This window comes from Gouania willdenowi, chromosome 8, assembly GCF_900634775.1.
Source record: "Gouania willdenowi chromosome 8, fGouWil2.1, whole genome shotgun sequence".
NCBI lineage: Eukaryota > Metazoa > Chordata > Actinopteri > Blenniiformes > Gobiesocidae > Gouania > Gouania willdenowi.
The window spans coordinates 12,157,197-12,182,315 of NC_041051.1; the positions used below are offsets into that span (position 1 = coordinate 12,157,197).

The 25,119-nt window shown below is 38.0% G+C and overlaps 1 protein-coding gene across 3 annotated transcripts in view; it reads left to right on the plus strand.

The window, feature by feature from the left end:
* Positions 1 to 12,438, plus strand: part of grin2aa (glutamate receptor, ionotropic, N-methyl D-aspartate 2A, a) — a 198,846-nt gene extending 186,408 nt beyond the window's left edge. For 2 of the 3 annotated variants that reach the window (XM_028454434.1, XM_028454436.1), the window contains exons 12-14: positions 2,466 to 2,563; positions 7,478 to 7,716; positions 8,276 to 12,438. In XM_028454434.1, coding sequence (XP_028310235.1) covers positions 2,466 to 2,563; positions 7,478 to 7,716; positions 8,276 to 10,213 — 2,275 coding nt within the window. In that variant the 3' untranslated portion in view covers positions 10,214 to 12,438. The remainder of the gene's footprint in view (positions 1 to 2,465; positions 2,564 to 7,477; positions 7,717 to 8,275) is intronic. The other variant, XM_028454435.1, reaches the window with a different exon arrangement.
* The last annotated feature ends 12,681 nt before the right edge of the window (positions 12,439 to 25,119 follow it).

Consider the following 25,119-nt stretch of genomic DNA (forward strand, 5'->3'; position numbering starts at 1 on the left):
GAAAGACAATAATTGAAAAAGTGTCCTATGAACAGTGACACTATTTTAGTGTAAACATTTCTGTAAATAAGTGTCAACATACCAATGTAAACAAATAAGTATCTCCAATTGTGCTTTTTGTAAACAAAAAATAGGGTCTTTCTTACCAGTGACACCATTATAGTGTAATATTCCAGTAAACAAAATATTGGTTCCTTCAACAAACAGTGACAAAATTTCTGTGAAGACCTACCTGCACATTTTAGTGAAAATTCAGAAAAGGTTTAAAAGAATTAAAAACCGATACTTTGCGCGAGCATATTGATAATCGATGGTGCGAAAAAAATTGCGATATATCGAGATATCGTCACACTCCTGGTCAAAAGTAGCACTTTTTGCACCTTTTCCCATAGTGCTTGGGCATTACCACTGCAAAATAAACCCAGAAATGAAGAACTTGGAGAGAACATATGTAACATCATTACATTACTTTGTAATGATATTTGGTGTATGCTTCTCTGTCTGTACTTCATTGTTGCATCTGTTTTGGGGTGCTGAAATAATGGGAGTCCATGGTGAGGAGGATCTTTGAATCTTTCTTCTGTTCGAGAAAAGCATAGGTTGCGGGATTTGTCAGGCACAGTGGTTTAAAGATTACATATATCCGACTCAAGTAGAAGTACTGTTACGTGATTGACATTGTACTCAAGTGCAAGTAAGTCATCCAGAAAAATACTCAAATAAAAGTAAAAAGTAGCTCAATTAAATAGTACTCAAAGTAAAAGTTACAAGTTACTTTCACATCCCACGTCTATTTTTGGTAATAAATCTTGCCACGGTTCCCTTGCATACAGTAAACATCTCATGTATAAACTTAAAAAGGAAGAGAACAAATCTTGCACAATCGGAACTTAATTTATTTTCCACAAAGGCATTTGTATAACATAAAAGGTTTGTCAAAATGTACAATTATTTTTTGAATAATAATAATAACACCAGTTAATTCAATTCAAAAATAAAAAAAATTCTCTAAATGAACTACAGCATTTAATGCTGTTTTGGCACTGTGCATCTGGTTTAATCTGGTTGGTCAACAATGATGTGATGCATTTGATTGTTTTTTGTAGTTTCACAATGTCATTTAAAAGAATATAATTTACTCAGTAACGGTTGGGTGTAGAAATGCAATGGATTACTTTACTTCTTTTAAAATGTACTTAAAGGCACAGCGTGGACTTTTTGACCTAAAGAGTTGACCCATATGAGTTATTTTAAATTATTTCTCAGGCCAATATACAGCGCTTGACAGTATCAATGCTCCGAGCGGGGCTTCCTTCTTGAAATACTGACTATGCAGTCACGTGACCACAGGCTCGGATATATATAGTTCCCACATGACGTCACAACATACGAGCATTTCCCGACCCGGCGCCATCGCTGTGGGCAGCTGAAACGAGTTAGCCTCTGTTCACAACCAAAAGAGTACAATATGGTAGTTTTGTGTTGGGTTAATGGTGCACTAATCGCCGTGATAGTTCAGTTAAACGTGGATTCTTTAGTAAGGGAAGTCGGCAAGTCAGATCTGTAACTTTGGGATAAGGATTGGCTCTCGGTGGCACCCCCCCCACTCCCTGGCCTCGCCGCCCTCCTCTCCCCGCCGCCGAGACTCGGCTCCCTCCGTTAACCTGCCTTTCACCCAGCGCCGGACACCGCCCCGCGCACGCCAGGTCACCCCGTCGGCGGCGTAGGGGGGCAATGACGGGGGCGAGGCCAGGGAGTAGGGGGGGAGTGCCACCGACGGGTCGAGGAGAGAGGCGGCGGTGGCTGCTCCTCCACCCATGGCTAGAGCCCAGCCCCGCTTCGCACCCCAGCCCGACTGACCCAGCCCTAAGAGCCAATCCTTATCCCGAAGTTACAGATCAACTACTGTCTGCATACACAATCAAAAGACAAGGGAGGCTGACATGACTGACTGACTGTTGATTTTTATGACAGTGCTGCGGCACTTGTGGCCACTAGGGGCACTTGACGTGAAAGTTACAGGTCTAGCGCCCTTAGTGGCCAAAAGTTACACACTGTGCCTTTAAGTACAAGTAAAATTACTGATTTAGAAATATACCCGAAAACGTACAAGTACCCATAAAAGCAACTCAATTACAGAACGTGACTACTTGTAATCCATTACTTTCACTTTTGGTCGAGCATTAAGTCAATGTAGTCAAGGGGACGAAATCCTTATTTCACTCAGTGGAGATAAGAAATTAGATTATCAGTTATGATACTGATTTTCAACAATAAATGGATGTTTTTACAGTGAAAGGGAACAGAATGTTGTCATAAAAGTAGATTTTTCACCACAACTGATATCTGTCTAACTGAAGTCCCATCCAGTCAGTCCTTTGCATTGCTGTAAACGTTGGTGTTGGAAAGGTTGGAAAGACATTTTGCCTGTTTATAAGTGTTAAATGTGGTAAACTTGTGTGCAGATACATCTTTGCTACCACTGGTTATGGCATTGCTCTACAGAAAGGTTCCTATTGGAAAAGACAGGTGGATCTGGCTATCCTGGCAATCATCGGAGATGGTAAAACAAACATTCCCACACACACACACACACACATGCACGGACCAATGCATGCACAAAGTGTTTTGTGTTGTCTGCTGTCAGCACAAAGAGAGAGCAGGACAGTATAAATAGTCTTTGATGTTATTCTGGACACAAAACACAAGGCAGATTGTGTAAGTTATTATAATGTATTCCCCTCTGTAGCACCAGATCTCTGTGTGTGTGTGTGTGTGTGTGTGTTTAGATTCACATTACACCATCTGAGTCATTGCATTCCTTTGCTACAGTATCTTCAGAAGTTTTCACATAAGCAATTTCTTCACCGCAAAACACAGAGATAGGCAGCCACCTCAAGCCTTGGGTGACGGACTCATTTATATTCTACACCCAAAGCATTTTGCTGATGCAAGCGTTCACAACCTCTCACATAGGGAGCACTGAAGTTGATTAAATGAACATTGGTGTCATAGTAATTCCCAATAACTGAATCTTATCTGGGTTCTGGAGCTTGGATCTCCAACTTAATCATGTTCTATAACTGAAGATTTTTTGTCAAAAATCTGATTTATTTATTTATTTTTTTAATTTTTCTTTTTCTCAAACAAACAAAATTGCAGCCTATTTGCAGCCTTTCTGGAGAATGCTGCAAATAACATTGGCTTGAGAATGCATGTGATAGATTACGTAATAAGCATATGAAATGTGAGATGAAGGACAAGAACAGAAGCCAAGCGAAAGATAAAGGTAACAGATGAAGACATTTGTAGTGTTAATTATGACAATTTTATTTAGCTTTAGTCGTAGACTCTTGCCTTAAATGCAACTTAGTTGCAGTCACACTGTACGGTAGTCATCAATACTTTTTCACTTTTTCAGTTCAGTTTTTGTTAAATAAATTTCCTTACGATTTTTGTCGACTAAATCCTTGATCGATGTGGTCGACTAGAATATACAGAAAACTTCCCCACCCCTCACATTGTCCTACCCTGACTTCCTCTTCCCTGTTCCCTTCCCCCTCACCCAGGTGTAACACTGCCCTCTCTTTTTACATCCTCCCTTCAATAAAGTGTTTCTTACTCTTCCTTAGGGAGGGCTGGTGATGGTCACAATTATGCAATAAAATAAATTCATTTATTTAAAAGAAAAAAAAAGAACATACACAAAAGTTTATATGTGAAGTAGATTTTTTTTTTAAGATTAAATTACCTTTTAGCAACCTGATATTGGATGGTTTTAGTGTTTATAAATGCACACAGACAGATGTGATGTGATCAATGCGTTAGACCACATGAGCCGTCTTAAGTCAACAAACACAATCAGCTTACTTCCTATTGGATCACTAACCTGGTTGTCCTTTTTTTGTAGTAGTTTTGATTGGTAACTTCCAAAAGGAAACAACGGTAACACTTGACATTTTATACATAACGGCGGACATTACGCTGTCGTTATTATGACATGACACCTGTTATAAATATGCAAAATAAGGTGTCATGAAGGCTATCATTAACCTTAACCCTAACCCTATCTAACCCCACTAAATCCCTCCACCTAACCCAAAAAATGCCAAAATATCTCCAAAGCTGTCATAATTTGGCGAGTGACACTTAATGACAGCCTTCATTGCAAATTATTCATGCTAATGACAGATAGACAGATTAGATTTTGTGCAATGTAAACATTGTAGTTTTATTTACACTTAAAAAAAATGAGTCAATGGAAATATATGACAAAAATCTTTAGTTAACAAAATACTAAGAGAGCATAAAACTGGGTTTTTGTCAACTAAAATCTGATTTACTTTTCAGGATTCAAACTCACAAAGATATGTATACTGTACATATGAGATATGTAGTTAGTACTGTATGTTAAATACTGCTGATAAAGTTTTTGTATTATATTACCATTTTTAAATGATTATTTTCACTGAAACATTGTGACAAATGTTTTTATGTGTTGCAGATATGCTGTATAGTCATTGGTATGTTATGTATAATATATTATATAAGATATATTGTTAAAAATGCAAGGTGGATTTTCTATAAAATGTATTGGAAATGAAACAATTGCATAAGTTAGGAGAAAAAGTGTTGCATGTACTTGACACCTCAACATTTCCTACCTTTTTAAGGTCACTGCTATAGCCTTCCTTCTGATCTTAACCCTCCAATTAAAGTGAAACCCTGAAAATGTAGTATTTAAGAAGTGCTTTTCTCAATGGTAGCCCTAATAATTATACAGTACCTATGAAGTGGCTCACAGTTTCAGAAAGGTTGGTGACCCCTGGTATAAAGACTGTAAAAGGAAAACAGTGAGGATGGTATAACCGCGTCACGTAAAAGTGAGCTTAAATTCAGGATGGTCACAGACAGAGGTCAGCAGAAGATAAAGAATGGGAATAGAAGGCAAGGGCAAGATGAGGAGAGATAGTTTGTCAGGCAGATATAGAAATATGGAGAGCGAGGGGGGGGGGTCATGATTGATGATGGGAGGTTAGTGTCTTGGCAGATGATATTTGATCAGACAGCCACAATGTGGGTGGAGAGCATGTGACATTTCATGGACACATTGGAGGCAGAGAAAAAGATTCATTGGAAAAAAGATCAGAGGAATCCAACCCTGTCTGGAAGAAACGGCTTTGACAAAGACATTTTTGGCTTTCAGTCATACTCTGGGAAGATCGTTAATGCTGTCACAGCTAATTACTGCTAATTAAAACAACTTATTTCTTCTGAATGGTGTTTTCAAACCTAATGGTACAGCACTTTTGTTTATATGAGAAATTAACCCACAATACATTTTATAATTATGATTGAATTTTGCAACATTGCAATAAAAACGATAACCAGCACATTAATTTAGATCACGTCATTATTCCTAAGAAGCTAAAAAGCACTTTGTAATAAACGTAGAAAGACATATTGTTTAGTATACATTATTTAACATGCTTTTAATACCAGATGGATGAAGCTAAGCCACTATGTTTCTGGTTGCAACTTGTTGAGATATCTGTTTCCCTGTTCTATCTGACTGGTCACCAGACTGTTGGTCTGACAGCCAGAAAAAGCAACAAAAATTGAATTTCAACAATACTTCCACCCTAGAGTCAAGCAAAATGGTAGACAGGGGCTGGTTTTGCAGCCTCTCCCCATATACTGTACACCTGAATACATAAATACATAAACACAGTATTGGAAGTAATTTGAAGCATTGCACAGCTTCTTTAAAAAGCAGGTACTTTTTTAAATGTATGACTAAATTCGAAACTTTGACCCTAATGCTCCATAATTGTTAATGATGTTTTAGTGAGTCTACACCCTAAAGACATTGAGCCAAACACCGCAATGATTTTTGTCTTTCCCTGCTACTAGCTTCAGCTTTTCAGCCCTGAAATGCAAAGATTGGATTAGTCATGCACCAACTGTCACAGAGGGAAAAGGAGGGGGGAGAGGGGGGCACAGACTGAAGAACAGAAAAGATAAGAAACTCTCTGTGCACCTTGCTTTCTTTTAAAAAACTTAAGAGAAAATATATCTCTTTCCTCCATCAGAAAATGTAATGTGAACTGTAGGCTTTGTATAAAAAATATCACCCCAAGACATAAACGAAAGAATAGAGCACAAACGCAGAAACCTACTATATTTGATTAGGCAGAACAATGTCCTTTTTGCTTTTTATGTTAATCTATTACTGGAATATGAGAAACTAAAGCATATTTAACATTATACAAGTACATTTAAAAAAAAAATCAGAATATCAAGGCTTGAAATATTTCACTCTATGTGTCATGAGCCTATATCATGTATGGTCTGACTTTCTGAAATGAGTGGCCAAAAATATTAAACTGTTTCATGATATTCACATTTTTTTAGATGTTCCTGTATAATTTAGTAGGCTACCAATGCTAATGCAACAATAAATAAACTGACACAAAATACCTGTTGAATTAAGGAAGTCTTTATTTGAGGATGCCATTGTACATTGTTGAATAGCTGAGGCAACGCCAGATGTCTTTGGTTTCTGCTGAATTGGCATCGGTTGCAAAAGTACTAGTCTTCAGTACTCAAGTAAAAGTATAGATACTTGAATAAAAAAATGACTCTGGTAAAAGTATTGAAGTTGCTCCCATACTTGAGTAAAAGTAAAAAAGTACATGCTACTAATTTTACTTAAGTAAAAAGAAAAACAAATGTTCCTTCAATAATAAGTAAATTCTTTTAAGAACTTGTAGAATAATGGTACATGGAAACAAGTTAAATCTGTTCCCTTTGAACACCTGAAGAATTTAGCACTCATAATAAATAACATTTGTAAATACAATGTTTCAAGAAAAAAAAAAAAAAAAGTGCAAATGCTGAATAAAACCCAGAGCAGCTTTGAGTTTAACATTTTTAAGAACTTGTAGAAAACTGGTACATGGAAATGAATTAATATCTTACCCTTTATGAACACTTTGATAAATGTCAAGAAAAAAAAATGCAAATGCTCAATAAAACACACAGCGGCTTTGAATATAACATTTGAAAAACTTGAAAATGTTAATCATAAAACTAAGGGACCTGCCTAACAGGAAAAAAGCTCATCATCTTAGCATGTTGACTAGTACTAGCGTTTCCTCCAGCTTCGCAGTTGTTGGTTTGCGTCTTTTTACGTCGGGACGTCATCTTCGAAGGTCTTGAAAGTAACAAGCTTGAAAGTAACAAACTCATTTTAAAAATGTAAGGAGTAGAAAGTACTCATTTTTTTAAAAATAAGGAGTAAAAGTAAAGTCACCAAAAAAATAAATACTCAAGTAAAGATACTAGAAAAAATATATTTAAGTACAGTAACAAAGTATTTGTACTTCTTTACTAGTCATCTCTGTGAACCGGTCTAATATACTTGAATATACTGTAGTTGCCGAATAAAATCTCACCCCTTTGCTTTGCTTTGCAGGTGAAATGGAAGAACTCGAAGCACAATGGCTGACAGGAATTTGCCACAATGAGAAAAACGAGGTGATGTCCAGTCAGCTGGACATAGACAACATGGCAGGGGTCTTTTACATGCTGGCCACAGCAATGGGACTCTCCCTCATCACCTTTATCTCAGAGCATCTCTTCTACTGGAGGCTTAGATACTGCTTCACTGGGGTCTGCTCCGGCACCCCAGGGCTTCTTTTCTCCATTAGTAGGGTGAGAAATATTTAAATTCTATGAATTTCCCCTTGCTGTTCATGTAGGGAGATGACCTAAAAGAAAATGTCATAATTAATTTTAAAAAAGAAGACCTTGTACAAACTTGTAGCCAAGATGTGTGGATTGTCTTTTTTTTTTTTTTTTTTTTAATTTACACTAATAATAAGTTGTCTGATTTATTATCATCATTATTATTCCTTCAATTTTTTAATGTGGCTAAAACAAGTTACATTTTAGTTTTACTTTGAACCTTAAAATATGATCTCAATATTGCTCTAACTCTAACAAAAGCTTTTCGAACCAACCATAAGTCACCCCTCTTTTCTAAAAGACAAAGAATTTGCATGACAAAATGGTTTTTTTTTTTTTTTTAATATCGGTTTGCTTCACTGAATAGAGCCCAACTGTAACAAAGAAAGAATCTTTACATTTTATCATAATTTGTTCTTGTCTCTATTCCTTTCTCCCTACTTTTCCTCAAACCATTTCACCTTTTCTCTCTGTCACGTCTCATTACCCCTTTACCCTTTTACTTCATCCATATGCCACTATGCAGGGAATCTGGAGTTGTATCCACGGAGTCCACATAGACATGAAGAAAAAGACAGACCTGGACTTTAGCCCCCAGGACAAAATGCTCAAACTCATAAAGTCGGCCAAACAGATGACCAACATGTCCAACCTGAGTGGCTCTCACATGAACTCTCCGAAACGAGAATTCATGCACTCAGCAGGTCCCATGATCATGGACATGATGGCAGAGAAGGGCAACTTTATCTATGCTGACAACCGAAGCTACGCTCCGAAAGATATGATTTATGGGGACACTGGGGATTTGCAGGCTTATCTTGCAAACCGCCACAAAGATCACCTTAACAACTATATCTTTCAGGGAGGCCAGCATCCTTTGACCCTGAATGATGCTAATCCCAACTCAGTGGAGGTTGCTGTCAGTGCCGACTCAGTCCAGACCAATGCTAAGCCACCCAGGACACTTTGGAAGAAATCAGTGGACACGCTTCGCTCGGTGCCACCTGGACCCCCTCCTATGCCTGACATGTTGATGCCAGACCCACGAATGTCAATGAAGACACAGCGCTACATCCCAGAGGACGCAGCCCATTCTGACATATCTGACTGTTCAAGCAGAGCAGCTTCCTACAAAGACCCAGAAAACAACAAACACCTAAAACCCAAGGACAATTTAAAAAAAAGATCAGTAACAAAATACCCAAGAGACTGTAGTGAGGTGGAACTGTCCTACCTGAAAACAAAGCCGATCACTGGGGGAGCAAACCTATCTGGGAGAGGAGGAGAAAAAATCTACACCATTGACTCAGACCGAGAGCTCAGCCTTCATTCAGACCCAATTCACTACCGAGAGAGTCGAGGTTTGGCTGCAGATGATTTGGAATACCCTGAAATCTACTCTGACCATAGTGATAACTACAGAAAGTGTGAGCAGCCCATCATCCATCTCAATTCTTCCCCTTTACATCATGGAGACTCAGATCTTCTACCTGACCCAACTTATGCCAAACCCTACAACATAAAGGAGAAAAACCTTTCGCTCTCCCCACATGAAACGATCGATCGTTATAAACAGACACATTGTCGTTCCTGTTTATCAAAAGTAAATGCTGGCTACCCACAAGGAGGGCCGTACGCTCCAACCGGGACTGCTTCAGCCACACGCTCACCCTATAATCGGTGTGAAGCTTGCCTCCACTCAGCCAACCTGTATGACATTAGTGAGGACCAACTTCTTTCAGACCCTTTAGTTAGTCCCACCATGCATCACCAACAAGCAGACGAAATGTTCGGTCTGTATTGGCCACAGACAGATGGGCCACATGTTCAAAAGAGAAACCGCTTGAGGCTAAGTCGTCAGCACTCCTTTGACAACATCATGCTTGAAAAGCCAAAGGATGCTGACTTGGGCAGACCTTCACGTAGTGTCAGCCTAAAAGAAAAGGATCGTTTCTTGGACTCTGCATCTGACTCGCACTATGCGAACCTCTTTGGCATACGTCCGTACTCTGGCAAACTGTTTGGGACTGGGTCTAAATCAATGCATTTTAACCACAACCTGGAGGAGAGCAAGAGGAGCAAGTCCTTGTATCCTGCCCATGGCTCGGATAATCCCTTTCTCAGTTACTCACTGAGGGATGATTCCAGCAGACTGGTCCATGGGCGTAGCTCCTCGGATATTTACAAACAGCTGGCAGTAGCTTCTCCTGCAGCAGTCCTAGGAGCAGCCCCCATCAAAACACGCAACGATGCGAACAATCTACGCTCTTCCGTTAAATCCACTACTTCATACTGCTCAAGGGATGGGCGGATAACTAATGACATGTACAATAAAGAGCATGTAATGCCTTACTCAGCCAATAAGACTAGTGCATACCCAATCCCAAGAGGCGCCCTAAACGCAGCCCAGTTCAGCAATAGACGGGTGTATAAGAAGATTCCCAGTCTGGAGTCTGATGTTTAGCTGATATAGGATGCTATTGTGGTGTCTTCTTACTCCTTTCTGGGTTTGTATTATAATTTCTCAACACATATTCTACACAAAGGGATGCCATAGCCTCAGTATTTTTTTCAATCCAGAAGAACTTGTGTCCACCTGGGTATGGTGGTAGTACTACTACTCTCTACTCCGGTTGCAGATATCACCATGTCTGTCCATTTTCTCTTCTTTTGCAATGAGTTAGCCAGCCAAAGTAGTTCCTGGACATGGCATTGGCACTTTGTTTCATTCTGTTGCTTACTAAAGAGATTTAGCAGGGGCCAGTTGATCCAAGGCTGAAACATTGAGGTGTGAGGGATATGTTAATATAAATTGTAGAGGATATGACCCATCCAGCCATGGTTCACCTGCTGATATTAGTTGTTTCTTCTTTATGCTTCTTAAGCTCACAGAAAGACCAGATGGGCAGGCCAGACCGGAAGGCATCCCTAGGGGGTAAGATTGTCACAGTAAGCTAGTTTACCTGATAAATACGGCCAGTGAAGGACACTGCAAAAGGAGAACATGGAGAGAGTAGGTGATCAGGAGGAGAATCCAGTAGTTCTGGATGTCTTTGGGTTTTGTCAGAAGGGGATTTGATGTAAAGGGCAGTGACAACAAGCTGAGAGTAGTGTAGGTGCTATCAATGCATAATGTTTACAGACTAACCGATAAAAGATGAACTTACAAAATAACTGATGACACCGAAGCAGGTAAAATCCAGGCTATTCATGGGCATCTCATATGTGCTACAGCAGATAGAAAATAATTGCAAAGAATTGCTTTTTTTTATTCTATCAATGTCAACATTTATTGGGGATTTTGGTCTCTGGATCCCCTTTGTAAGAATTTAGTGTTTGCTTATATGGTAGCAAAATAGCCATTAGGTTCAAATATTTTTTTCCACATTTTCTTTTCAAAAACTTTGATTGCTGGAAAAGATATTTTAAAAGAAATAGATTGTTTTGCATGACTTTGTTCATTTTTGTGTCAGAAAATACATGCATATATGTTTTCTGGCACGTGTTCTATGTTTTCCAAAGGGGCTGTGTTGCCACATACGATGGATGGATGTTTGTACAATCGAAACTTTGGTTTTTGTGCTTAGTAAATCAGTGTCATGCAATGACTTAAAAAGAGCAAAACAGTGGTGGAAGGGAAGAGAGAACTAAAGAGTTAAACAGGGGAGAAAAGGATTTTTTTTAAAACTGTCAATCTCCACTTTTCCAGTGGTAAAGCTAATAGACAGATGTGGTTTTGCCTTTTGACCTCCTTGCTGCTAAGAAACACTGACAATTACTTGGTTTTTTTTTTTTCAAAAATTTCCCTTCCCCCATTAACGTGACACATCAGCGTTGGATTTTCTTGTAGTCACTTTAATTTGGGGTTTTACAAAATTGAACTTTGGTTGATTGATCTTCTTTTTGTACTTTTTATTTTATTTTGCCATTGCAGTGTATTGGTATTGTGGTAATCCAGCGTTTAGACATGTGGGCTACAATCAACCAGGGCTTTAGGACATTACTTGAGATAAATCCCTTGTTTACCTCTGTAGCGTCATTAAGTGGAGAGGGTTGGACAAGGCAGATAGAGCCAGTGAGGCCCTACTGTTGTGTCCTCATTAATCTAGCATCCCTCTTGGTTGACAATGAATCAAAAATTTGGTAATTTTAGCAGTTTAACCATTAATTTTGTTGCAAATTTTATAGTCATTTATTTTCCTTTTCGATAGCACTTCATAAAAAAAAAAAAAAAAATTAAAAAAAAAACTAGCACATGCTATGCTTCCATGTCCAACTTTTGCTCATAAAACACCTTTTTTGTAGCATTTTACTGTGCAATATGTACAGCCACTAGAAATGCCATGCATGCCACCATTTTAACTGCTGATTTTGCTTGATTGATTGGATTTACAAGCCAAATTATTATGTCAACATCTAAAATACCTCAGGATGATTCTATGCGCTTTAGAGAGCTGTAACAGTAGCAGCAGAAAAATATATGGGCAGCAGGGGTGTTTTTATTTTCAGAAAATCCAATAAATAAAATTTAAAAAAAAATATTACAAATAAAATATTTTTGAAAATGTTAAAGAAAAACAAGATTGTGCTTTAAAAGCAGAATCAATCATTTCTCTTTGATGTTTACCAGTCTAAGGTCTTCCGGTTGGGCTTTGTGCCCACGCTCATGCAACCCAAGTAACAAGAAATCAAGAAAAGGAGGGGATTTTATAATGCTTTTCTGTTGCGTGTAGCTGAACCTTGTGCCAAACTGAACACTTTAAACAGAACAAAGGATGTTACCCATGCCTGAAATGTTACCCATAATGGAGAACTTCTTTCCCCCTCCCCCCCTCCATGGCTTTCCATGGTAGTCAATTACATTAGGCATTGTGTTTGAATTGATAGCCACTGTCATATCACCCTTTTGTACACTTGGAAAACTGCTTTAACCCTCCTGCCAATCAGCTTACGAAATGTTGACTGATGAGCATCATTTGTCCTTTTTTTTTGTTTTTTTTTTTTGCATATTTATTATCATATTTATCTCCACATGCTGCTTGCGGGAGCTGAAAAGTGAACAATATGCACATGTACAAATATCAAACGGCACTCTTGCGTTGAATGAACTCATGATGATTTCTTTGATTTGTTCTACTTTTACAGAACAGTCACGTAAACTGATGATGTTTTATGTTCATCCACACAAACACATACACACGAACCACTCTCAGACACCCTTGTGATGACAACCCTGCTCTTTTTAATGGCAAAAATGTATTTTAATTACATTTATCGATAAATATTGAGGTGATGGCATGCAACCCCAGTTGTAACAATTTTAATGTTTATGTTTATTTTTGGGTTTGTTTATTTTGTTATAGTCACTAATGCGTTGTAACAAGATGTGAGTATATACATATTTGAGAGAAGAAAAAAAAATTATCTGTGTCAAACTCAATGAAGATGCCGCTGCTGTTTTGGAGGGAGAAGGTGAGGACCTGACCCCCGCCCCCCCACCGCACCCCCCCAAGTGCAACTCCCTCATTGGCTGACCAGCCATTTTCAGGCCAAGCTTTGTCCAATGGAGTTGCCAGCTTAGGGTCAGGGCTCTGCATGGTGTGATGGGATGTCCTTGCTCTTCCTCCGGTAGCAGGTGAGAAATACAGTATCACCAGCTCTGCTTCTCTCTTCCCTCTCCTTCATGTGTTGTCAGGACTTCAACTGTAAAGAAGATAGAAAAAAAAAAGCAACCGTCTACTTTGAGTCTGCTATCCCTCCAAAGATACGAGACCTCTTTCTTTATGGTTTGCTGTAAGAATATAGCTTTTTTTAAACTAATACTTCCTCAATGACTTAAAGACTTTTAATGAACTATTTTGAATATATTTAGAAATGAGACCTGTATAAATCGCTTGTAAATTCATACTGGAATACATCATCATGGGAAATTATACATGATAAAGAGTAAAAAACAATATTTTTTGTGTGAATTTCACAAGAACTCACTGTACAGTGGCACTCCTTCATTCTCTCTATCTCTCTGTCTCTCTCTCTCTCGGTCTCTCTGTCCTCTCTCTCTATATATCTCTTGCTCTCTCTCTCTGTATAGCAAATAGAATAAAAATTCACCATTCACAAGGCCTGCTGTCCTGTCGAAATTCACTATACCAACGTTTCTGTGTCTTCATCACCTCATAATGGAGTTACCTTCACAAGACTGCTCAGGAAATGAGGGGAAACATGCTGAGACTGTCTTCTCTTGAAGAGAAAGCCACATTACACATTTATCTGAAAATGAGTAGTTGATATTTTATAGACAATATAATTGACAAAAGTATCCATTTAAAAAGTAACAAAAGACAGTTTGAGTAGTAACAAAAAAAGTCCCCAATAGAATGTTTATATATGTATTTATTTATTTTAAAAAAAAAAGGACAGATATATGAGATTGTAGCCCATGGCTAACTCTAATCCCTTGGCAGGTTGATGTATAACTGTAAGGACATACAGTACAACTATTCAAAACATAAACGCAGAGTTATACAGATGCTTGTAAAAAAATACAATTTAAAAAAATGTTGCTATCATTAGACAACACCAGGTGCGTAGTATAAAAATATAATAATATGTAAATGGCATATAATATAAAATATTTGTTCAAATACGTATTACATGTTATACTGCAATTATTATTACTACAGCCTTTAATGTTAGTGTTTTAAATGATATATTTATATAGTATATAATTTTGACATTAGCTGTGTCATGCTCCATGAAAACTCAATGTTGTATTGATTTAATTTTGTACTTTTGCCAAAATACAGCAATATTTGACTTTTTAGTAGACAAAAAAAAATATTAGTAACGATCATTTTAATTATCTTTAACCAATGGAGTATTTTGGGGAATATTTAAGGTCATATTGGGACATGACATTCTATAAATTTGGGTCTGAGGTTTTACCACAAAAAACAATCAGGAAGCTCATCTATTTCACTTACACTAAGTGCTTGCATTACATTTAAGTGGTGCCAGCCTTCATTTGTCAGTATCTTTGTTTCTTAATATCGATTTCTTTATTTTATTTTTATCAAAACTTCTCTCGACTTTTTCTTTACTTTTTAAATATCCCACCTAAACTCAAGGGAACCCAAAGGCCAAAAAGCCTCCAGCCAAAAAGTGCAACAAATGACCCTTGAGGCTCCATCCTTCAGCTAATCGATTGGCATCAAAAGCATAGCCTGAAAACAGAGTATAGTGCAATAATATTTCGAGATGTGTCTTACACACAAAGATTTTCAGCACTGTTTCAGAGCGAACAGTAACTCAGTTTTCAGCAACAAGTGCAATATAGATGGAAGAAGTCAACCCTGGTGGCTTTCATATAAGTATTACAAGGTAATGCAATGAGCAGCTGGTGAGGATCTAGACAGGCTACATTATTCTTCTTCATTCCTTTTAACCGCCTCTACAAATTCTTTACCCTTTAGCCTTGACTTTATCTTTAATAGCCTTGTAAAACCCAAAGGCTCGGAGCTTACTCATCACCATTTCTGCTGAGGTTTTCAGTTCCAAACTTGAGCGAGCCCGTCACAAGACTGGATGCCTTGCCTGCTGTATTGTAAGAGGCTGATGAAGAAAAAAAAAAAGTGCAACATATATGACACCGACGGGGGTGGACTGGAGCAGCAGTAAATGGAAAAAATGTTGTTCATCTCCTCTCGTGGAGGCCGACAGAGAGTGTGGTGCAGAGGATGTTGGTGTGATTTTTATGTGAGTCAGCCAGATCAAGAAAAAAAACTGTGGCAGATCATTCCTCATCTGAAGAGGGATATATTGGAGAGAGAGAGAAAAGAGAACTACTTTATTTTGTTATTTTCTATTCTAGCCTTTGGTTCTCACAATATCCCCTCCCATTTTATTCAACGAGACAAACAATTGCCACGGTCAAATGCCTCCGGCCCTGGATTCTTGTGTGTGGGTGTGTGTGTTTTCTTCCTGTAGTGCGGGACTTCCAGATGCTTTTTTAAAAAACAATACTTGCATCATAAATAGGTTATCTGTTTACAATCTGTAAATATTTTAATTCCAGATTTAACCCTCCTATTATCCTTGGAGTCAATTTGACCCCATTCAGTGTTCATCATTCAAAAAATAATAATTGACTTGATTTTTTTTACTTCATATTTCATGATTTTTCCTAATTTAATGAGTACAATTGATTAAACAAATTTATCATTATGATATTTTTTTTTCAATGTGCTGAATGCATATTGCATACAGTGGTTACACTGGTCAATTTACCAGAGGAAAAGGTTTGCTGTCAATGAGGTTTTGGAACAGCTCTTTCACAGTGAAAGTGACGTAGAGGAGAATGTGTCTGAGACAAAGGACTTAATAGCGAATAACCCCAACTAAGTTACAAAAAAAGTACATAGAAATAAGTACATAAATATTTTTATGAGAGGAAAGTTGGGGTCACAAACATCAATCATTATGGTTCATTTGGTGTGAGTCATGAAAATGCACCCCCAATTAGAACATATTTGGATGAAAGATTTTCAAGATGCACTAACTCGAAAACTGAATGTTTGACCTGATGATGGCGCTGCAGGAAAGCACAACCAATAGGGTTCATACTCTTATGGTCATTAATGTTGTCAGTAAATTTGAGAAGATTTGGATGAAAACTATTAAAGTTTGGCCTAAAAACAGGTCAGGATTTCATTATCAAGGAGTTATTTATATATGCAACAAAAACTTGGTCAACAATTTTCTAAAAATCATTTTCTTAAGGCAAATATCCCTGGTGTCAGATTGACACCAAGGGTAAAATATGTTAGTAATATTTGAGAATAATCTGCCCAAAGTAAATCATGATTACACTCTTTCATGAGAAAGAGGAAAAGCTAGAGGTTTATCTCACAATGACATTCTGTCGTTTGTCTTGAGACACACAAGGTCTCTACTTTAAGGGAGAAACCCCTCGCTTCTTTTACAGGGTATAGCTTGTTATGGATGTGACAGGAATGCAAGCTGTACTCAGAAGGAAAGGTACAGTGTACAGTAGAATTTTAAATGTGAGGATTTTTCAGTCAAGCTAACATTTTAGTACTCACTGCACATACCCACTCACTGGTGGTGCTTGCAGTTTATTTCATAAATTGATACTGTTTGCACCAATTATTATGTCCACCAAGATGTTTATTAATTTGATTGTTAGTTTTTAGGGGTGTGTATTGCCTGGCATCTGGCTATACGACTCATATCCCGATACATAGGTCACAATACGATATATCCCGATATCGAAGTATAAGGCGATTATTGTGATTTTATATATATATGACTTAAGAAACAACTAATCTGTAAATGTGTACACTCAAAACATTGGCTTTAACATGCCATGTGCCAACAACTTAAAATAAAAAATAACATACAGTACAATCTGCCTGTGGCTTTTAAACCAACTTTGACTTTAGTGGTACATGACTTTAGTGCAACATAACTGAGGTATATGCCTAGAACAACAAATACATGCAGAAAGTTACTACTTTCTTTTGAGATTTTATTGAAAAACCTAAACTGGTCAACATGCTTAGGTTTCAGCACATTTCTTTGTGTAGTTACAATGTCTCCTACAGTGGAAAAGACTTTTCTGGTTAAATAAAGGTTGAAGAATAAAAAAATATTAATAATTAATTAATTAATTTATTTTAAAAAAAAATCAATATGGATGCATTTAGAATCGATCCGCGCAACGTAATATTGCAATATATCGCAGAATCAGTTTTTTTCAACACCCCTATTAGTTTTTATGTTAGCAGGAATACATCAAAGCAGACTTTGACAAAATTTCAAACACACTTTATGGCTTGCCAGATTCCATTACATTTTGGAGGGGATCCAGATCAATATACTAATGCTGGATCAGTTTGGAAAAGAAAACTCTATCTTTCTCATCAATGGTGAAATTTCACAAATGTATATCCACATTTGTAATCGACTGATCTTAATGAAATTTGACTCAGTTATGTGGGATTGGTTCTTCAACTACCCCACTGAATTCTATTAATGGGGGTACTCATAGATTTGGTCCTACTGTATCATTATTAATGAAAATAGAAAATTCTTACTCGCCTTTAAAGTGTGAATGTATGATCATGGTACCATGATCAGGATCACTGATCCACATAATTGCTCATATTGGGCAAAGAAGATATTAAGACCTTAGCGGATGTTTGTGCTTTTTGAGTGCTTTTGAGCAAAGGGTCAATCTTTATATCCAATCTATTTGGAATGAGCTGTAATGTAAACTTTTGTAAATATGCGCAATTTTTTTTATATAAATATATCTACAGTGTCAGCTTATTCCAGGGCTATTTGTGGAGTCCATTTGTCAGCAACAATGGAACACGATTGGAATCAGAAAATCACATTGTTTTCCTTACGTCCTTCTCCCTGTCAAAAGATGGCCATATCAGGATCAAGTCAAACAAACTTTCTAAGCCAAATGTTTTGCTAAAAAATCTCAGTAGTTCACTGTTTGTCCATTTGTTTTATAGCCCATTTGCCTCTTTGTGAGATTAGTGTGTAAATGTATTCTGAGATCATATCCTGCTGGGAAAAACCAACTGGGTTCAGGTTTTATTTTTCTTTTAATTCATTTGGCCTGAGCAGCCAACTGTGGGGGGAAAAACTGTTGCTATTGATTTCTCACTCCCTGTTATGCAGGTTAAATGGGATAGAAAGTGTCTCATATTTGATAAATTGGGCTTTTGAGAGGAGTTTATTAACGAATAAAACACCTTTTCCCTGTTTATGTTGTTCATTTAGGATTCACTCCATTATTGAGCTTTATGCTGACCATTTATTGAAGCTCAGGTGTTGCTTTTTTACGAGTGTGTGTTTGCGTGTACACGGAATATACAGCTGTGGTACTCTACCTGATGAGCTACACTTTGGGGTCATGTATGCGCATTTTTAAGACTGCATCATGTGTATCTGAGACCATCAGTAATATCCACCTCTCCATCTATTATATTCATGAACTAAGGCATGTGTGTTAGTGAGATTATCTTTGCATAAAGGTGCACTTGTTTTCCAATATGTCTTCCCTCTGAGCCAAGCTATAAAGTTAGTAATAAAGTTAATTGGGTATGTGGTCTCCATCCACTGCGCTGAAATGTTTCTTGGTGCAGTGATGTGGATCCTGGTTTGTGTATTTTTAAATGTTTTTTTTTTTTTTTTACCAAAAGAAATACCTTCAGGAGGTAAACACAGCTTGGTATAAATTGGTCTTTAGGAATTTATTAGGGTGTCTAGATGAGGAAATCCAAGTCTGGGTCTGTTGAGCCCCTTATCAGTTAGTTTTAGATTAAATTAAAATCAATTAAACTGTATCTATATAGCGCAAATTACAACAATAGTCATCTTGAAGCACTAACAAAATATTAAATTATTAAGAAAAAAACCAACAAATCCACATGAACATTGATCACTGAAGCAGAGTGGCATCTAAAATCTCTAGGTCATGTAATATGGATAAATCAGACTATATATTGTTTTAATGTTTCTAAACCAGCAATAACATTTTATGCTACCAACACTTAATAATAATATATAGGTGTTACTTTGGGGCAGGGCTTTAAGGTAAACACAAACACATTATCTTTGACTTCTGAATTAAATAAATATACTTTTATTTACGTTTCCGAAATTTCTTAGAAATACATCTGAAAAAAGGGTAACTAAATTTAATTAAAGCAAATATATTTCTCTATTATATCAGGATGGATAGGCACTAGCACATGCACACAATGCTAAACTGGAATAAGGCTCTGAAAATAATTGAATAAAATATTAAACTGGAAAATCTTGCTCTAAGAAAAGCTTTAAAAAAAGTTTCTTTTCTAAATCTTCTGAATTCACGCCATAAAAAATAAGAGGCCCTTTACTACTAACTGTCCAATAAAGTGCTTAGACTGTGTAATGAACTGCTGTCACAAACACTTTCTAGATGTAATGTGATTGTATTGATCTGTTCCAGGTGCACGGTGAACTTTTTTTTTTTTATATCGTAAACAGATGCATTTATTATTTTGTAGAAGATGCTGAGTAGGCACCCTGACCTGACTGGTAAAACATTTTTAAACCCACTACTTTTTGGGCATAAAATGCTAATTTGAATATTTAAGAAAGACTACAACAGTCAGTCTTTATCCAAGGAGCAGTTCTGAGAACAAAATATCCAGCTTCCTCCCACGAAATCCAACTCTTTCACAAGATATAGAAGATATTAACAGGTTTGTTTTTTTTTGTCCAAGAAGCCCACTTCATGTTCAGCTATTCAGGTTTGTAACCCAAAATTCCATTATAGTGTCTCAGCAAAGATTCCAGTTTTGTTTATTGTGGTCTAATGGTGGTAAAACTCCTATTTGTCAAAGAACTGGAGTCGGAGTCCGACACTTTTATGACATGGAGGAAGGACTAGTCTGAGACCAAGGAACTTTCAAGGCTCTCGTGTCAATATAACACTCCAACAGCTGTGCTTCTGTGGTTGCTAGGTTTAATTGTGAAAACATGTTCAAGCATGACTTATGCATATTCATGAGTGGGCGTGTCTATAAACAGGACACTGACTTCCACCTCCCTGTACAGTGACATAGAGCCAGAGGACGGCCCGCCCTCCTCCCACCCACTCCGTAGCCGAGCTCATGCTGCTTTATAAACACGAGACAGAGCGTGGGGGCGGGGCCTTCGCCAGTACATACATAGACTGTAGAAAATACATATCACTGCGCAAAGGAAGCTGAAATGTTTACCTTCATGGGCGTGTCTGTCAATCACGGCAGAGAGCTTCCTGGAGGCGCGGCTTCTCCAGCTCAGTGCCACGTCAAATTCGTCATCGAAGTGGGAACGCATCATCAAATTGGAGCGAGGTGTTTGTGCTCGTCCAACAGTAAGAAAGGAGCAAATCACCCTCTAACTAACAATTGAGGGAATCAATGAAAAAAACATTTTGGGCATGTGTATGAAGCCCAAATAGCACTTTTATGATGTTTAAAGCACAGAAAAGTCAATTTAATTTAACAGGGACCCTTTAAGTCTGGGAGTTTTCATCCAGTCCTCCTGACAAGTCTTCTTGCTAAGTTTGAGTAAAATTCCGGCCTTCTTAGACGCAGCCAGACATTTTCTTTTGCAGGTGCTATGGGGTTGCTCAACTTTTCGGCGAAGGTGCTCTGCGATTCAGGGTTTCCCCATGCCGGTTACCATTTTAATTTTTACTGCAACTCCTGCAAGGCCGCGACACACACGTGTGCGCACATGCAGTATACCCGCTCCACAGCATTCTGTGTTAAACACAAGGCTAGCTCATATATGTTCACAAGCCTTCTTAAGTAAACACTCTGTATGAATATATAATTCAACACACAGCAACAGACACAAGTTTAGGGTCATTTTCAAACATGTAAAAAAAAAAATATGTAAACAATTTTGAAAACTGGTTCCAAGTACAGATAACATCAAACAAAAAGGCTGACATGTTCTTTCAGTCACACGCAGTCTTTTTACTTTGTTTAACTAAAGTGGTGTAGCATTAGCATTAGCAACACTTGTTACATAACAAGGCAGGATATCAGTTTAGTGATTTCCATTTGTTCTTGAGGAAACACACTCATGTTAATAATTAAAGTTAATTAAAAAAAAAGGGAAAAAAAACGTTACTGCTTTGGTTACATTAGGCCTGGGCGATATGTTTTACAAGAAAAAAAATGATCAAAATCAGTGGAAAAAAATGCCACAAAGACCCTTTTATTAACTCAATGGCTGCCAGCCATTTTCAGAACAGCTACCCCCCTCACTGCCAGCCATTTTACAGCATTTTGACTGATTTTTAAAGACCCACATAATATTTTGTACTGACCATGTAAAATCAGAAACCAGATTCTGGAAGAATAGACTTTATACTTTCAAAATCATGAGACTGTTTCCTCGTCTCTCATTGTCTCCAACACTCAGAAGTGATGGAGTTTAAACAGAGGACAGACAGACAGCTGCACTGAACCTCTGACAGACAGCCTCTAGCACAGAGAAAGCAGCACTTTCTCTCTGCACTGTAGTCTGGGAGGGAGGGGGAGCGGAGTGTACTTTTGCACTGTGAGCCTGACTAATAAGTAATAAATGGTGTGATTTGGATGTGCTGTTTATGGGCCACAGACCTATGGCACAAACACAGCACCATGAGGGATAAACTGTGCACTACAGACGGTTGTACGCAACACTGTCGCAAAAATCAACAGTCAGTCAGTCGGGTCAGCCTCCCTTGTCTTTTGATTGTGTATGCAGACAGAAGTTGACCTGTAACTTTGGGATAAGGATCGGTCGGGCTGGGGTGCGAAGCGGAGCTGGGCTTAAGCTGCGGCTGGAAGAGCAGCCACCGCCCTCCTCTCCCCGCTGCCGGAGGCCCTGCGTTAGGCCCTCCTCGAAGCGTCGGTGGCGCCCCCCCCACTCCCTGGCCTTGCCGCCGTCGTTGGCCCTCTTCGCCGGTGGTCGGCGCGGCGGCCGGGGTTCGGGCAGACAGGGGACGGGCGGTTCAAGGGGCGGCGTCCGGTGCCGTTCGGCGGGCAGATCGGTGGCGGCGGTCTAGACGGCCGGGTCTCGCGTCCTCCTCAGAAGCCCTTTTAAACATTTTGCTTGCCTCGGCCATGATCAGGAGTCGATCAGGCGGATAAATAGTAGCAAAAGCCTTAGCTTAGCTCCATGAGTATTTCAGAGCCTGCGGTCACGTGACTGCCGCAAAGTGAAACGTTCTATAGGCATTCTCCAGGTCATATGACCTGGTGAAAGACGGTCCGTCTCCTCCAAACTTACATAGTCAATATTTCAAGAGGGAAGCCCTGCTCAGGGCATTGATACTGTCAAGCGCTGTATATTGGCCTGAGGAATCATTTAAAATAACTCATATGGGTCAACTCTTTAGGTCACAAAGTCCACGGTGTGCATTTAAGTACATTTGTTTTCAAATAATCAACAGACATTGTGAAAGCATAAAAAATAATGACCAACCAACCAGATTAAACGTAATGCACAGTGCCAAAACAGCATTGGTTATTTTTTCAGTTTTAGAGTTCATATATTTAGCTGTACTTAGAGCCTGAGAATTGTTTCATTTTAACAAAACCTTTTATTTTATACAGACGCATTTGTAGAAAAGGAATTAAGTTCCAACTGTGCAAGATTGTGTCTCTTTCTTTTTAAGTTTATACATGAGATGTTTACTGTATGCAAGGGAACCGTGGCAAGATTTATTACCAAAAATAAATGTGGGAGGTGAAAGTAACTTTTACTTTGAGTACTATTTAATTGAGCAACTCTTTACTTGTACTTGAGTCTTTTTGTATGACTTAGTTGTACTTGAGTACCATTTCAATCAAGTAACAGTACTTCTACTTGAGTAGGATATATCAGTACTCTTTACGTCACTGCTGTTAACTTGGATGTTAACAATATCCAACTTTGTGATGAAATTTATAGATTACATCTGGTTTCATTTTCTATTTAGAACTCATATCGGGATAGCCTCAAAAAACTCACTGAAGGGAAAATTAATTATTTCTTAATTAAATCATAAAGACACTCCAACTACCTCAGGTTGCACCTCTAATAATATATAATTTTATAACAATATCCTATACCCTTGTGAAAATTTAAACAAATATTTTTTGTGTAGTCCTCTAAGAGAATTTCTATGAATGTGATGCACATTGTGTTTAAATTTTAACCAAGGCCAACACTAGCTGCTGTGAACTGCATTTATTTTCCCTGACACTCGTAGTAAAAAATACTTCTGGCAGGGTGATACCAGCCTGAGGAAGAATTTCCGGTGTGACAGGAAGAAGCTTGTTTCCAGCATCCACTGTTCCCACCAACAAGCTGTGTGTCCTGCTTTTTGTGCTGCCTGATCAGTCTCCTGTGTATGAAAGCCACAGTTAAATCACAGTCCAAGTAAGAATGTGCTTCAGAAAACACTGAGGCATTTTATTTATTATTTTTTATTTATTTATTTATTTATTTATTGCACTTCTTGTAGTGTTGACCTTTGACAGCATGTGCAGGCAAGTAAAAAAAACTAAAAAAAAACACTGAGGCATTTTAGACTATACATACACAAACTGAAATTGAGGAAAACCTGAATATAAGTGGAACATATTGCAATGTGTTGATTTAGATCAGAGGTGTCAAAATCATTTTAGTTCAGGGGCCAAATTTTATTCTTTTATTTATTTAGGGACACTACATATCAATGAACATAAAAAAATAAATAATAATAATTAAGTCAGATGATAGCCAAAGGCTAATTTCCATCTGTTGTCCCTAGACAGACTGATGTAATAAAATATCACAGTTAATAAAACACAGCGAGACATAAAACAATATACAAGGATTACATACAGGAAAACGAACATAGGGATCAAAAAATAAAGTAACCTTTCATTTAAATGGAACACTGGGATCAGAACAACGACACTATCAAGGGAATGGGCAGGGTACGGAGCAGGTTGATCTCAAGAGGGCCACAGATTGTATGCAGGAAAACAAATAATTTCAACATTAATGTGCTCTAGTTTGCACTTCTACATACAGTATACATAAAATTACAAAATATATAAGAAACCAAGAACATCCAAGCAATAAGTGATAGATATCAGTCCCAACAGGATCTTCACTTTAAATGTCCTAGATTTTGTGACAAATTTGTATTTAATTAAGGAAAATGTAATAATAGTGTAACAATTTGAGGAAAATTTAAATAATTTGTAAGAATTTTGAGTAGGTTTTACATTAAAACTGTTGAAACCCTGCAGATATTGTTGAGTTTCATTCACACAATGATTCATGTTTCTCTGTCATTTTTACATTCTCCTGAGGGCCAATTTGGATGCTCCAAGACCTCGGATTTGGACCCCGGGCCTTGAGTTTGACACGTGTTTTAAGTCAACACCAACAGAGACGCGATGCGATGACTACGGGCACGAAACTAGCAACTAGCATCTGTAGCGAAGGCTAACAGTGCAGGTGTGTGTTATGTGAGCACTTTGCGTTTGATTAAATAAATACCAGACTTGATTATAGCATACCAGAGGGAGACCCAAGTGGTAATTGGCGTGTGTACATGCAGTATGTGCGCAAGTGCTCCAGTGTGTTAGTGAGCATGAGCTGTTTGCACACAGAAGGCACAGTGCTGAGAAAACGCAATCAAGGGACGCCTGCTGAGGATCAGTCTGCTAAGATGGCAAACAGGCATCGCTCGTACAAACCATCCCTAATAACTGCAAACACTGTAAATTACTATTGTAGAGGAAATCTATCGGGACAACCTGATCATAA